Genomic DNA, 12,075 nt, shown 5'->3' on the forward strand with positions numbered 1-12,075 from the left:
AAATGCGATCTCCCGCCTGCAGCTGTAACGTCTGTATGAAGAAACTGAAACTGATAGGCCACAGTGAGAGGATCTGCGGCGGCGGCGGCCGGGGGACAGTGAGTGACAGGCGCAGCCTCAGCCAGGCACGGGCCGGTGTCTATTGTCCTGCCCCGCTCTTACACATTCTGCTATTATATTCTTCACACAAAGCAAACAGCGGCGAAAAGTGACTAATAATACAACATGTTACTATTTCTACACTTCCGCTAATCCAGGTCTTACCCATTCCTGGCAATAGTAGAAATATTTGCAGATGGATTTCTGTAGTCAGCATTTTACATAAAACCTTAAAGGGACGGGGAAGTCTGTTTTCGTCTGCATCTTAAGGTGACATTTTTGTGTTCTTTAAAGGTATTAACCGAATAATAACCCTGCCCTCCCCAATTTTATATCTTTATGTCACTGTCTGCCATGGGGGGAGCCTTCAGAGACATCTGCGTGTGTAAGTGCGAGCGCTGTCATCTCCTCGTCTCCCGACCTCTCACTTGCCTTCTGGGCTTTTGCAGATCATATTACTATTTATTTATGGGCGACCACACCTTGCTAGTTATACGACAGCCCCAATGCGTAGGCATCTCCAATGACAGGGACTAGGCCTGTTTTAATGGGGGGGTAAACTGCACTACTTTCTGCCATGGTTCCTGTCTGATATTGTCTGAGGAGGAACTGCAGTACCACTCACAGTCTATGCCCAAGAGTGGCGCTGTTTCTGAAAAATAAAATAAAAGACCTGAAGAGAGGTTTATTAGGCCATTTTCACCAGGTCTTGTCCAAAATAATAATAATAAAAAAACATGGTTACTTTTTTTTTTTTTTCAAAACAGTGCCACACTCCTCCGCAGGATGTGTATGGAATTGCAGCTTAGTCCCAATCAATTCAGTGTAGCAGAGGTGCAATAGCACACACAGCATTTGGATAGTTGAAGTGCTGGTTAGTGGAAAAAAAGTATCCGTTTTTCCAACTAGGGTGGAATCATTGAGCTTAGTGATCCGCTGATTGCTGCCTCTATGTCTGCCTCTTATTTCCCACAGCGGCCTCTGGAGGAGAAATGTAGTATTACACGTCGACAGTAGGGCGCACGGATGGGCTAGGCCTGCCAGAGATCTCCATTGCGGTCCCCCACAGAGGCGAACCCTCTGCTATCCGTATGTCCCACTAGGGTATGTGAACAGTGTGGGAAAACAGAGGCGTCCTTGAACCCCAGAGGCAGCCATGACCATATCACATAGATCCTAGAAGCAGTCGTTTACACAAGGCCTTAGGATCTCATTTAGGAAAACATCAGATAGTAACAAGTCCTGCTAAATCTGGAGCCAGACCCTCACGTATTGCTGAATGGGCAAAGCTTGAACTTTTCCCTCAAGATGCATTCTTGCCTTATCGAAAGAGATTGTGGCCAGATCCTCCTTTCTGCAGGGGGGGACAGCAGCTGGGATTTATTTGTTTCTACAGATGTCTTCCCTCATGGTGTATTCATGCCTGCCCCTCTTCCATTTCCTTTCATCCAGACGTCCTTGGTTCTCATCGTCATTCAGAACATCTGTCGTGGTCCCACCAGGCGTCTTTTCTTGCATTTGTCTCGCTCTTACAAGTTGTCTCAGTCACAGTTCCCGCAATGTAATCAATAAATGGGGTTCAGCATAGCCGGAATCTAACTTTCCTACATGTTTTCCCCCAACACCTAAATACTGCCAAGCCAACAGCTATCTCCCAACTGCCCCACACACGTGGACACTCAGCTCGTCTGAGCGTTCATGTGTTCTCTATGGGCAGAGTAGAGTTAGCCATGGGCAGAAACCTCCTGCTGCAGCTTATATTCTAAGAGTAACACAGGACCGGAGAAGCCCGAGAATTATCTCTCTGGACATCATCTGCCAGCACTTCTCAGAAATGTAGAAAGTCTTAATTTACCTATTATTTTATACTGTATAAAACCTGTCCAAGATCGTGGTCTTGCTCCCCTCATTCTCCACAACAAGGTAAAACGGCTTTTGGTGTACAAACCAACTTACAATGTAAGGACCCTGCTCCTAGTATTACACTTATCAGCCACCGTATCCTGCTCTTACCAGCACTTCTTTGGTCCCTCTCTGGAATCTTGTGACTGCAGATTCTGACTGATCAAAAGTCAGGACCAAAAGTCAGAACTAATGGTAACAAGCTCTTAACGTAAGCCTATGAATGCCTCGTTCTGGCTCAGGTGACCACCAACCCACTGTGCCAGTACTGGAGCAAAATCAGCAGGTCACAGACTGCACAAGATGACTGGGTGGCATGGATAAGTGCTTTCACTTTTAATCAACTGATTTTCACTGGGCAGTTCCTATCATTAGCATTTTGCCAGTCCTATAGGATCTGTACCTGTCTTTTCCTGCCATTATCTATAGGCTTGCCTGCACCAAAATGAAAGCTCACCTTCTGCCTATATCTAGTTTGACAAAACCCCATTTCCTATAAAGAGACAAAGATTCGCCACACTTCCTGTAGAGAGACAATGACCCACCCCCACTTCCTGTAGGGAAACAGGCGAGCCGACACTTCCTGTAGAGAGACAAAGACTCGCCCCCACTTCCTCTAAAGAAACAAAGATGATCCCCTATTTCCTGTATAGAGACAAAGACTCGCCCCCACTTCCTCTAAAGAAACAAAGATGATCCCCTATTTCCTGTATAGAGACAAAGACTCGTCCCCACTTCCTGTAAGGAAACAAAGACAATCCCCTATTTCCTGTAGAGAGACAAAGACTCGCCCCCACTTCCTCTAAAGAAACAAAGATGATCCCCTATTTCCTGTATAGAGACAAAGACTCGCCCCCACTTCCTGTAAGGAAACAAAGACAATCCCCTATTTCCTGTAGAGAGACAAAGACTCGCCCCCACTTCCTGTAAGGAAACAAAGACGATCCCCTATTTCCTGTATAGAGACAAAGACTCGTCCCCACTTCCTGTAAGGAAACAAAGACAATCCCCTATTTCCTGTAGAGAGACAAAGACTCGCCCCCACTTCCTCTAAAGAAACAAAGATGATCCCCTATTTCCTGTATAGAGACAAAGACTCACCCCCACTTCCTGTAAGGAAACAAAGACAATCCCCTATTTCCTGTAGAGAGACAAAGACTCGCCCCCACTTCCTGTAAGGAAACAAAGACGATCCCCTATTTCCTGTAAAGAGACAAAGACTCGCCCCCACTTCCTGTAAAGAAATAAAGATGATCCCCTATTTCCTGTAAAGAGACAAAACCTTGCCCCCACTTCCTGTAAAGAAATAAAGACGATCCCCTATTTCCTGTAAAGAGACAAAGACCTGCCCCCACTTCCTGTAGAGCGAGAGGAAGCCATGCCACAATTCCAGTAGATAGAGATGAAGCCACGCACCACTTCCTGCAGACAGAGATGAAGCCGCGCACCACTTCCTGTACAGAGACATACCTGTCCCCACTTCCTGTACGGGGACAAAGACCCACCCCCACTTCCTGTAGAGCGAGAGGAAGCCATGCCTCAATTCCGGTAGATAGAGATGAAGCCATGCACCACTTCCTGCAGACAGATGAAGCCGCGCACCACTTCCTGTACAGAGACATACTTGTCCCCACTTCCTGTACAGGGACAAAGACCCACCCCCACTTCCTGTAAACCATCTTGGCATCAATGTTGCTAGAGATGATAACTATGTAACTAGAGATGGTTTACACCTGACAACAGGTAACCGACCTAGTGGCAGCACTCTGGAGTGATATTATTAGTTGAAATCATAATTTCATGTACATAAAGTACTTTAAAATATGGTTAATTATGGCACTGGCCATCAGAAGGCCGTAAACTTATGTAGGTCCTTACTTTCTCCTAGTGAAGAGAAGTCTTTTCCTAGCACATTCCATATGACTCCGCCAGAAAAAAGCACCGTGTGCCATCACATATCATATTGCAGAATTATTTTTCCCTAGAAGCCATATAGAGGTGTGGGGCGGAATCAAGTATGTCATATATAAGTCTGTAGAGAGCTATATACACGGAGGATGGAGCTGTACTGGTCAGTGTGTGTCTATGTGGCTAGAAGAGGACGCCAGGCGTGCAGAGATGGAGTAACTTAAAACATCTGGATTTTAGGCGCCGTTCTGCACCACTGGGAATAAATGACCAAAATGTTTGCACAGCTGGAGACAGAATCCTCTGCATCAGTCTTATGTAAGTGTGACTCAGCGTCACCAAGTAATGACACATAGGGACAGTCCTGATAATGACATGACCAGCAAAGTCTGAAAAACAAAGACTCCCCTGCACAGAGCAGCAATAGGAATGTAATATTCAGCACAAAGGATGATACAGCAGATGTTTGTCCTACATATTAACCATTCAGGTGCTGTAAGTCCAGAGACTTGTGTTGTCATATACAAGGGGTTGATGACATATGGCATGTAAAGTGTTAGCTCTTGGCTACGGAAGGTAATATGCATGCACATTTGCCAAAAGAAGGACTTGAGCTGCACAGCTGGCATGGGAGAGAAAGAGCTAGCTGGTGTCTTGACCATACATTACAGTATTGCGTATTTTGCGACAGAAAAAGGGGAAAGGAGAGCAGACCTGTACACAAAACAGTGTCACTAAAAGCCCTACAACTTCATTATGTCTGGTCTATCATTCCTCGACATGCTACTCTACACTCAAATGTCATCATAAATCTATACAGGGTGATACTGAGTAAAATAAATTCGCAGGACCCTGGTCAAGTGGAGAGGTCAGTAATATCTGGCTGCTGGATAGGGGCCAGGCGAGATCCACGACGTTGGCGGCACACTCCCCAGCTAATGAAAAGAGGACTGCGGTTGCTGGCAGGTAGGAGGTGGTTCGCAGGCCTTCTGACCTCAAATGTATTCACTCATCTCTATGAATTATATAAATTAGGTTGTTCGGGACTACCTCTATGTTATTTAATCTCTTGTAGCTATCCATGATGACTATTAAGCACGGTCATGCTCTGACTATTATCATTGTAGCTTCCTGCAGATAACTGGGACAGGGGATCCTGAAGTGGTAGAGGAGTTCATCAAAAATGGTCTTCACTATTGAAGCTTATAGATCCTGCAGGAGAAGTAGCTGATCGTTCTTCAGAGCATTGTAAGAAAATACCCTCATTCTCTTCAGGTCTTTCTTTATTTTCACCCTCCTCTCATCTGTTAGGCACTCAGATGACCCTCTCTGTAGCCTCCTGCCACTTGGGCAAGTCCCATTTTCTATCTCTTTCAACCCGAAGCTCTCCAACTGTTAAAAATCTACAATTCCTATTATAAACTTAGAGCATGCGTCTGTCTGGCGATGCTGGGAGTCGTAGCATTGTAAGAGCTAAAGGTTGGGAACCACTTGTATACATGGTTATAGATGGCAGCTTGATTCTCAGTATCAGAAAGTTACTGGGGCCCCAGAATGATCCTTTTGGAAAAACACCTTTGCAGTATACAATTCGTGCCTTATGATGAGAATATCAACGGTGGGAGACAACCATTGCCGGGAAAACTCTTGACAATGAACGCTATGATTAGTGTTGGCAATCATTGGCATAAAGTTTTCCTAGCTAGGCCAATAGTTATCCGCCTTCTTCACCCTGTGTTATCAAAGGGTAGAAGCGAGTAGGTTGCTGCCCAACAACTTATCTGGAGTTCGACTGAATCCCAAAATGTTCGATCTCTCTTTCTCTCGATATTTTGGGGAAAGTCATGACCTTATCATACACATTAGACGGTTGGCATGACTCACTGAAGTCAGGGGGTTCGTTTGGCCTACATGTAATGAGCATGACCCAGCTTTTGGCAGTCACGAGAACCTTATTTAATTACACAATGTCCAGCTCCTCGGAGAGAGACCGTCCTGTGCCGGCAGCAAAGAGCGCACATTAGAAAACTCAGCACAGGATCAAGGACACTGTAATTACTGCGTCTACTAGGAAGGAGGCGTTTTTCCATATTATGCAACAAGGGTGGATTAATTACTTTTAACTCACCTCATGCTGGACTCGGCACACACCCATTTTATATGGCGGAGCTGGCTGTTGTCAAATATCTGAGAATAGGTCACCGGGGTGTAACCACTGAGCAGGTTTAGATGATGAAGAAATGAATGGCAAGGGTCAGGGAGGAGAAAAACACGCTGTGTCATTAATTAATTCACAGTCGCTTCTGGATCTATATCCGGACAATATACGAATGTGCTGGAAACATCCTTACCCACCATAGGAAACATGTTCCATATGAGTTATGCAATATTAATGTGTACAAATATCTGTCGGGTCAATGTCGCAACGGTGGACAAATTACTGTAACTTTTCAGAACCAGTCTGATTCCTCCTTTACCCAAGTAATAGGAACTTTCCTAAATATTTAGGCTCTTAAAACTAATTTTGCTACATTGGTATCCCGGCTGCTGGATTTTCCCAGTCCCTTATGAAAAACTTGGCTATTTTTAGTGATCCAAAAAGTTGAAAAATCACCATGTCATAAACCTAGTTTCATCGGAATGTCTCGGCCGTAGCAGACTGCATCTGGGTGTGCGTCTCCAGTAGGCGGATACACCAGAAAATGATGCACGACAGAGAGCACGTTGGCCCTACCAGCACCATTCTATTCTATGGGCCCGTCGGTGCATACGTCCGAATATCGTTTTTCAGGGGGTTTGGATTTAAGCCCCAATGAGACCAATGAATGGGTGCCAGACTCTAAAGATGGAACACACAGGTTAAAACAGTTCTAGATGTTGATACAGGAAGATCTTTCCCTATTTGCGACTTAATTGTGTCAATATTGGTCTCCAAAAGGTGAAGGCCAGATCTCGATTCATAGGGGCACAGGGTCTTACCAGTCAGTGTATGGCATTCAGCCTTTTTCCTTGACTATGCTGTGTTGTTCTGCTGACAGCTATTACTGCCACCCACCACATACACCTGCAGGCTTAGCCCGACCAGGCACGTGTTTGTTCTGTGGAAACAAGCTACCACCAGACAACTGAGAACAAAGGATCAGCATGTTGAAATCCAGATACGCGATCCTGCTTTCCTCAGCATTTGCTGTCAGGGTTCGAGACACCCAACTACTCATTAGATGATGGTCGATGCGGAAGAAAGTGACATTTGTCTAATTTTGGTGGATAGCTTTAATTTAACGGTGGGTTTAGACAAGCAGGTCAACGATGTAACCAACTCGATCGGCGATCGTTTAAGGTCTTTTTACATAGACTAATGCAAACTGTATGGGGACAGAATTACATAGGTCGATCCCCATACCATCTGCATATTGTTGGCAGCACATCCACTTTACATAAGAACATGTGCTGTAAGGAATGATGATAAATGCTTCGACCAGCCGATCATTTTGCTCATTATGATCTCTGCCCTGTTTACAAAAGCCTGTGATCAATGAAAGTTCTTAGGTTCCTTTATGCTGATTATGTCCCTGTATAAAGAGACAGTTACATTATGAGACAGATTACAATGCGTGTATTATTTGCAGTGCTGTCGCTTTCTCACATTCTGATGCCCATGTTTTCATCATTTCTTCTAGGTGCCTTTATCATCTGCTGGACTCCGGGCCAAATCGTTCTCCTTCTGGATGGTTTAGGGTGCAAAACCTGTGATGTCTTGGCCGTTGAGAAATACTTCCTCCTCCTTGCCGAGATCAACTCCGTCATCAATCCCATTGTGTACTCCTACAGAGACAATGAGATGAGAGCAACTTTTAAGCAGATCCTTTGCTTCTTCTGTAATCGAGGGTCGATGTATTCACCTTCTGTCCGGTCGACAAATACCGAGAGGAGAATATTGGCCGACAATGGACATCCAGTTCGCGACTCCACACTATAAACCACTTTGGTGTATGCTCTGAATTTACTCTTTACGGGATCCAAGACTGCTTATAATAGAAAATTTGCCCATGTGGTACCATGGGCAGCATTATTAGTAGTGCGAGTGACCGCATGTCTCGTGTTGAAGAAATTGATATAAATCTGAGTAGATCCTAAGGACTGCTTTGCTCGATTTAAGAAGTGCACAATGTGCCTTGACTTATTTCATGACTGGTTCAGTTTCTGTCTTCAATCCAAGGAGACTTCTTAACCTGAGCAATAGAGCAAAGATATCAAGTACCACAAAATGCATGAGATTATTACCGATGTCTTCGGTAGTTGAATTGGCTTCAAGACATGGAACATGCAGGATGCCTACACAGCACTAAGGAAGAGTCTTAGAAGAAGAAAGAAGATGAATTCATGTGAACTACTTTATGTGTGAGGGAAAGATAATAAGCAGGTGTTTGAGGGACAGTATTTTGGGGGAGTCAAGTGGATGGAAATGAATCCTGCCGAAAACTTAATATTCAAACCCCTAAGGTTTCTACACCCTAATGGAACTGATTTGGGTGATCTGTACCCTTTATGTTTTGGTGCTCATTTGTATGGTTACATAAAATGTTATTTGGTTAATTTTTTTATTTTATCTACGTTTTATTTTTATGTATCATTCCAGTTGTTTTAAAGCACAAATTGCATTACCAGCAGGACTTTATGACTTGTAGACTCTCTTGTTTGAGTGGTTCTCCGAGGCTCTTCGAGATCCCTGTCGATTAGCACAATGGACGCACAGCTGTGCTAATAATGTGCCAGGTGCTACAGATTAGTCCCATTCAAGCGCATGGGACAAGTGGCCGAACCAGACGCAGACGATTGTACAGATGATCTGTCTTAATCAGTGGTTATATCGGAGGTTGAACTCAACTTTTCAAACATTGAGGACTTGTTTAAGTACAGGAGAACATCTGAGTAGGATGAATGAACTGTAAGTAGACACTGAAGAAAAGAGGTCAGGAGGACACTGTACGTTTAGATGGCTGAGAGTATAAGCAGCACATCCAATTTAAAGGGGTTATTTGTGATGAGATCCCCCCATCCCCCCCATAAAGAGTGCCAGAATTGTTGTATGGCATTGTGCCTGATATTGAAGAATGGAAGTGGATAGGACTATGCTGCAATTTCACACTAAGTCGATGGAGAAGAGTGGCACTGGTATTTAAAAAAAAAAATTATGTGTAGAAACAGATATACATACAGTGGTGCTTGTTTTCACTATCTGATGTGTTCTCAATGTGCAGCAATAATTGCATCTAAGCGTTTTCGGTAATTGTTTATTAGTTCTCCATATCGGCTTGTTGGAATTTTGGTCAATTCCTCTTCTGAGCTTCACACCTTTGTTATCTTGAGGAGGGGGTAGTGTGCTTCTCTCATGAACAGGTCCGTCCATAAAATTTCTATGATTAAAGGTCAGGATTTTGACTTGGCTATTTCAAAACATAGACTTTTTATTCTTTAACCATTCCTTTGTAGAATATTTGTGTACTTAGGGTCATTGTCATGCTGCATGACCCACGTTCTGTTGAGAATCAGCTTATGGACAGATGTCCTGGCATCCCTGTGTCCCCCAGTGTCAGCGCCGGCCGGCCGTAAAGCAGAGCACAGCGGTGACGTCACCGCTCTGCTTTCCGGCCAGCGCTTACACAGTGCAGGGAAGCTGACGCTGGGGGACGTGACAGGAATGTAAGTATGTAGTGTTTTTTTTTTTACTTTTACAATGGTAACCAGGGTAAACATTGGGTTACTAAGCGCGGCCCTGCGCTTAGTAACCCGATGTTTACCCTGACTACTCGGGAACTTTGGCATCTTGGTCGCTGGAGAGGTGTCTGTGTGACAGCTCTCCAGTGACTAAACAGCGACGCTGCAGCGATCGACATCGCTGTCTATATCGCTGCAGCGTCGCTTCATGTGACGGTACCTTTAGGGTGGAGTCATGAACAATAACATTGGCTAATGTGACAGAAGCCTTTAGTTGTTTAGAAGTTATCTTTGGCACCTTTGTGACCTTGTGGACTATTATATGCTTTGCTCTTGGAGTGATCTTTGTTGGTCAACCACTCCTGAGGAGGGTAATAATGGTCTTTAATTTCCTCCATTTATACACAGTCTTTCTGATTGTAGATTGGTGGAGTCCAAACTCTTTAGTGATGGTGTTGTAACCTTTTCCAGCTTAATGAGAATCAACAATTCTTCTGGAATTCTCAGAAATCTACTTTGTTCATGCCATTATACACAAGCAAAAACTTGCTAAGATCAGACTTTGATAGAGTCACAGTTCTTTAAATAAAACAGGTCGTCCACTAATAGCTGATTGTCATCCCCTTGAAAGAAAACCCCAGAAACCAATTTCACCTTCAAATTATCTGCTAATTCTAATCCCGTACATTTGCTATTTATAGACATAAGATATTGGACAATTTTCCGCAATAAAAAATGACAAATTCTAATATTTTGGACTTTTATGACTTATGTGACAATCGGATATAGTTGTAGGTCAAAGTTATTTAGAAATATTTAAAATTCTGTGGGGTCACAAACTTTCTCGCACCGCTTTAAACCAATATTTTAACTTTATGTATGTTTTTTTATTGCCACATCTGCTTGTATGGTGTTTTTATTTAATGTCCCCTGTGAGAAATATTTATGCAAATAGTAAAAAAATATATAGAATTGGATCCTTGGCGTCCTTATTGAGTTTCTTTTTTAGCTGCGCAACAGTCATGTTAACATGGTAGTCTTTGCTTGTCTTAAATTTTTGATTTTAACAAGTCATTCGCAATTTTTCTCCCAAAGAATAGCATTGAGGTTGCATAGCCAAGCTTTACTGCAACCATAACACGATAATTAAGATGCTGTGCTAGACTTAGGATTAAAAAAATATATAGGTCTCCTCCATAAAAACTAGAAAAATTTGAGCCAATCAGACACCAACTTGATGATATTATATGATCGATAAATATCTGCCTGTATTTCTAAGCATTGACAGCATTAATCCCGACCAAATCACTGGCTTGCTGAAATGCAGCCCCATACTGGTAAGGACTCTCCACCATGCTTCACTGATGCCTGCACGCTCATTATTGTACCACTCTCCAGCTCTTCTGCGAACAAACTGCCTTCTGTCAGGCAAAAGTTTTAAATTTTGACTCCTCAGTCCATAGCACCTGCTGCCATTTTTCTGCACCCCAGTTCTTACGTTTTGTGCATAGTTGCATCGCTTGTCCTTGTTTCCATGTCGGTAGTATGTATTTTTGCTGTAAAGGTACCGTTACACTAAACGACTTACCAACGATCACGACTAGCGATACGACCTGGCCGTGATCGTTGGTAAGTCGTTGTGTGGTTGCTGGAGAGCTGTCACACAGACAGCTCTCTCCAGCGACCAACGATCAGGGGAAAGACTTTGGCATCGTTGAAACTGTCTTCAACGATGCCGAAGTCCCCGGGTAACCAGGGTAAACATCAGGTTACTAAGTGCAGGGCCGCGCTTAGTAACCCGATATTTACCCTGGTTACCATTGTAAAAGTAAAAAAAAGTTTAAAAAAAACACTACATACTCACATTCCGATGTCTGTCACGTCCCCCGCCGTTAGCTTCCCTGCACTGTGTCAGTGCCGGCCGTAAAGCAGAGCGGTGATGTCACCGCTGTGCTCTGCTTTACGGCTGGCGCTGACACAGTGCAGGGAAGCTAACGGCGGGGGACGTGACAGACATCGGAATGTGAGTATGTAGTGTTGTTTTTAACTTTTACAATGGTAACCATCTAGCGATGACAGCGGGGTGATCAGTGACCAAAAAAAGGTCCTGATCATTCCCCACGACCAACGATCTCCCAGCAGGGGCCTGATCGTTGGTCGCTGTCACACATAAAGATATCGTTAGTGGGATCGTTGCTACGTCACAAAAACCGTGACGTTGCAACGATATCGTTAACAAAATCGTTATGTGTGACAATATTCATCCATGAAGGCCACTTCTGCACAGACTTCTGAAGTAGTAGAAGAGTGCAACAGGGTCCCACTGGTTGCTGCCAGATCTGAGTTGATGGCAACACTAGACATCTTCCGATTTAGAAGTAAGCATGATGTGTCTTTCATCTGCTGCACTAAGTTTCCTTAGCCGACCACTGTGTTCACAATGTTGCC

General features: G+C 43.9%; 1 protein-coding gene across 2 annotated transcripts in view; it reads left to right on the forward strand.

The window, feature by feature from the left end:
• Positions 1 to 10,604, forward strand: part of LPAR2 (lysophosphatidic acid receptor 2) — a 65,615-nt gene extending 55,011 nt beyond the window's left edge. Inside the window, exon 3 of one of the 2 annotated variants that reach the window (XM_069767035.1) lies at positions 7,590 to 10,604. In XM_069767035.1, coding sequence (XP_069623136.1) covers positions 7,590 to 7,888 — 299 coding nt within the window. In that variant the 3' untranslated portion in view covers positions 7,889 to 10,604. The remainder of the gene's footprint in view (positions 1 to 7,589) is intronic. The other variant, XM_069767034.1, reaches the window with a different exon arrangement.
• The last annotated feature ends 1,471 nt before the right edge of the window (positions 10,605 to 12,075 follow it).

This window comes from Ranitomeya imitator, chromosome 4 (assembly GCF_032444005.1).
Source record: "Ranitomeya imitator isolate aRanImi1 chromosome 4, aRanImi1.pri, whole genome shotgun sequence".
NCBI lineage: Eukaryota > Metazoa > Chordata > Amphibia > Anura > Dendrobatidae > Ranitomeya > Ranitomeya imitator.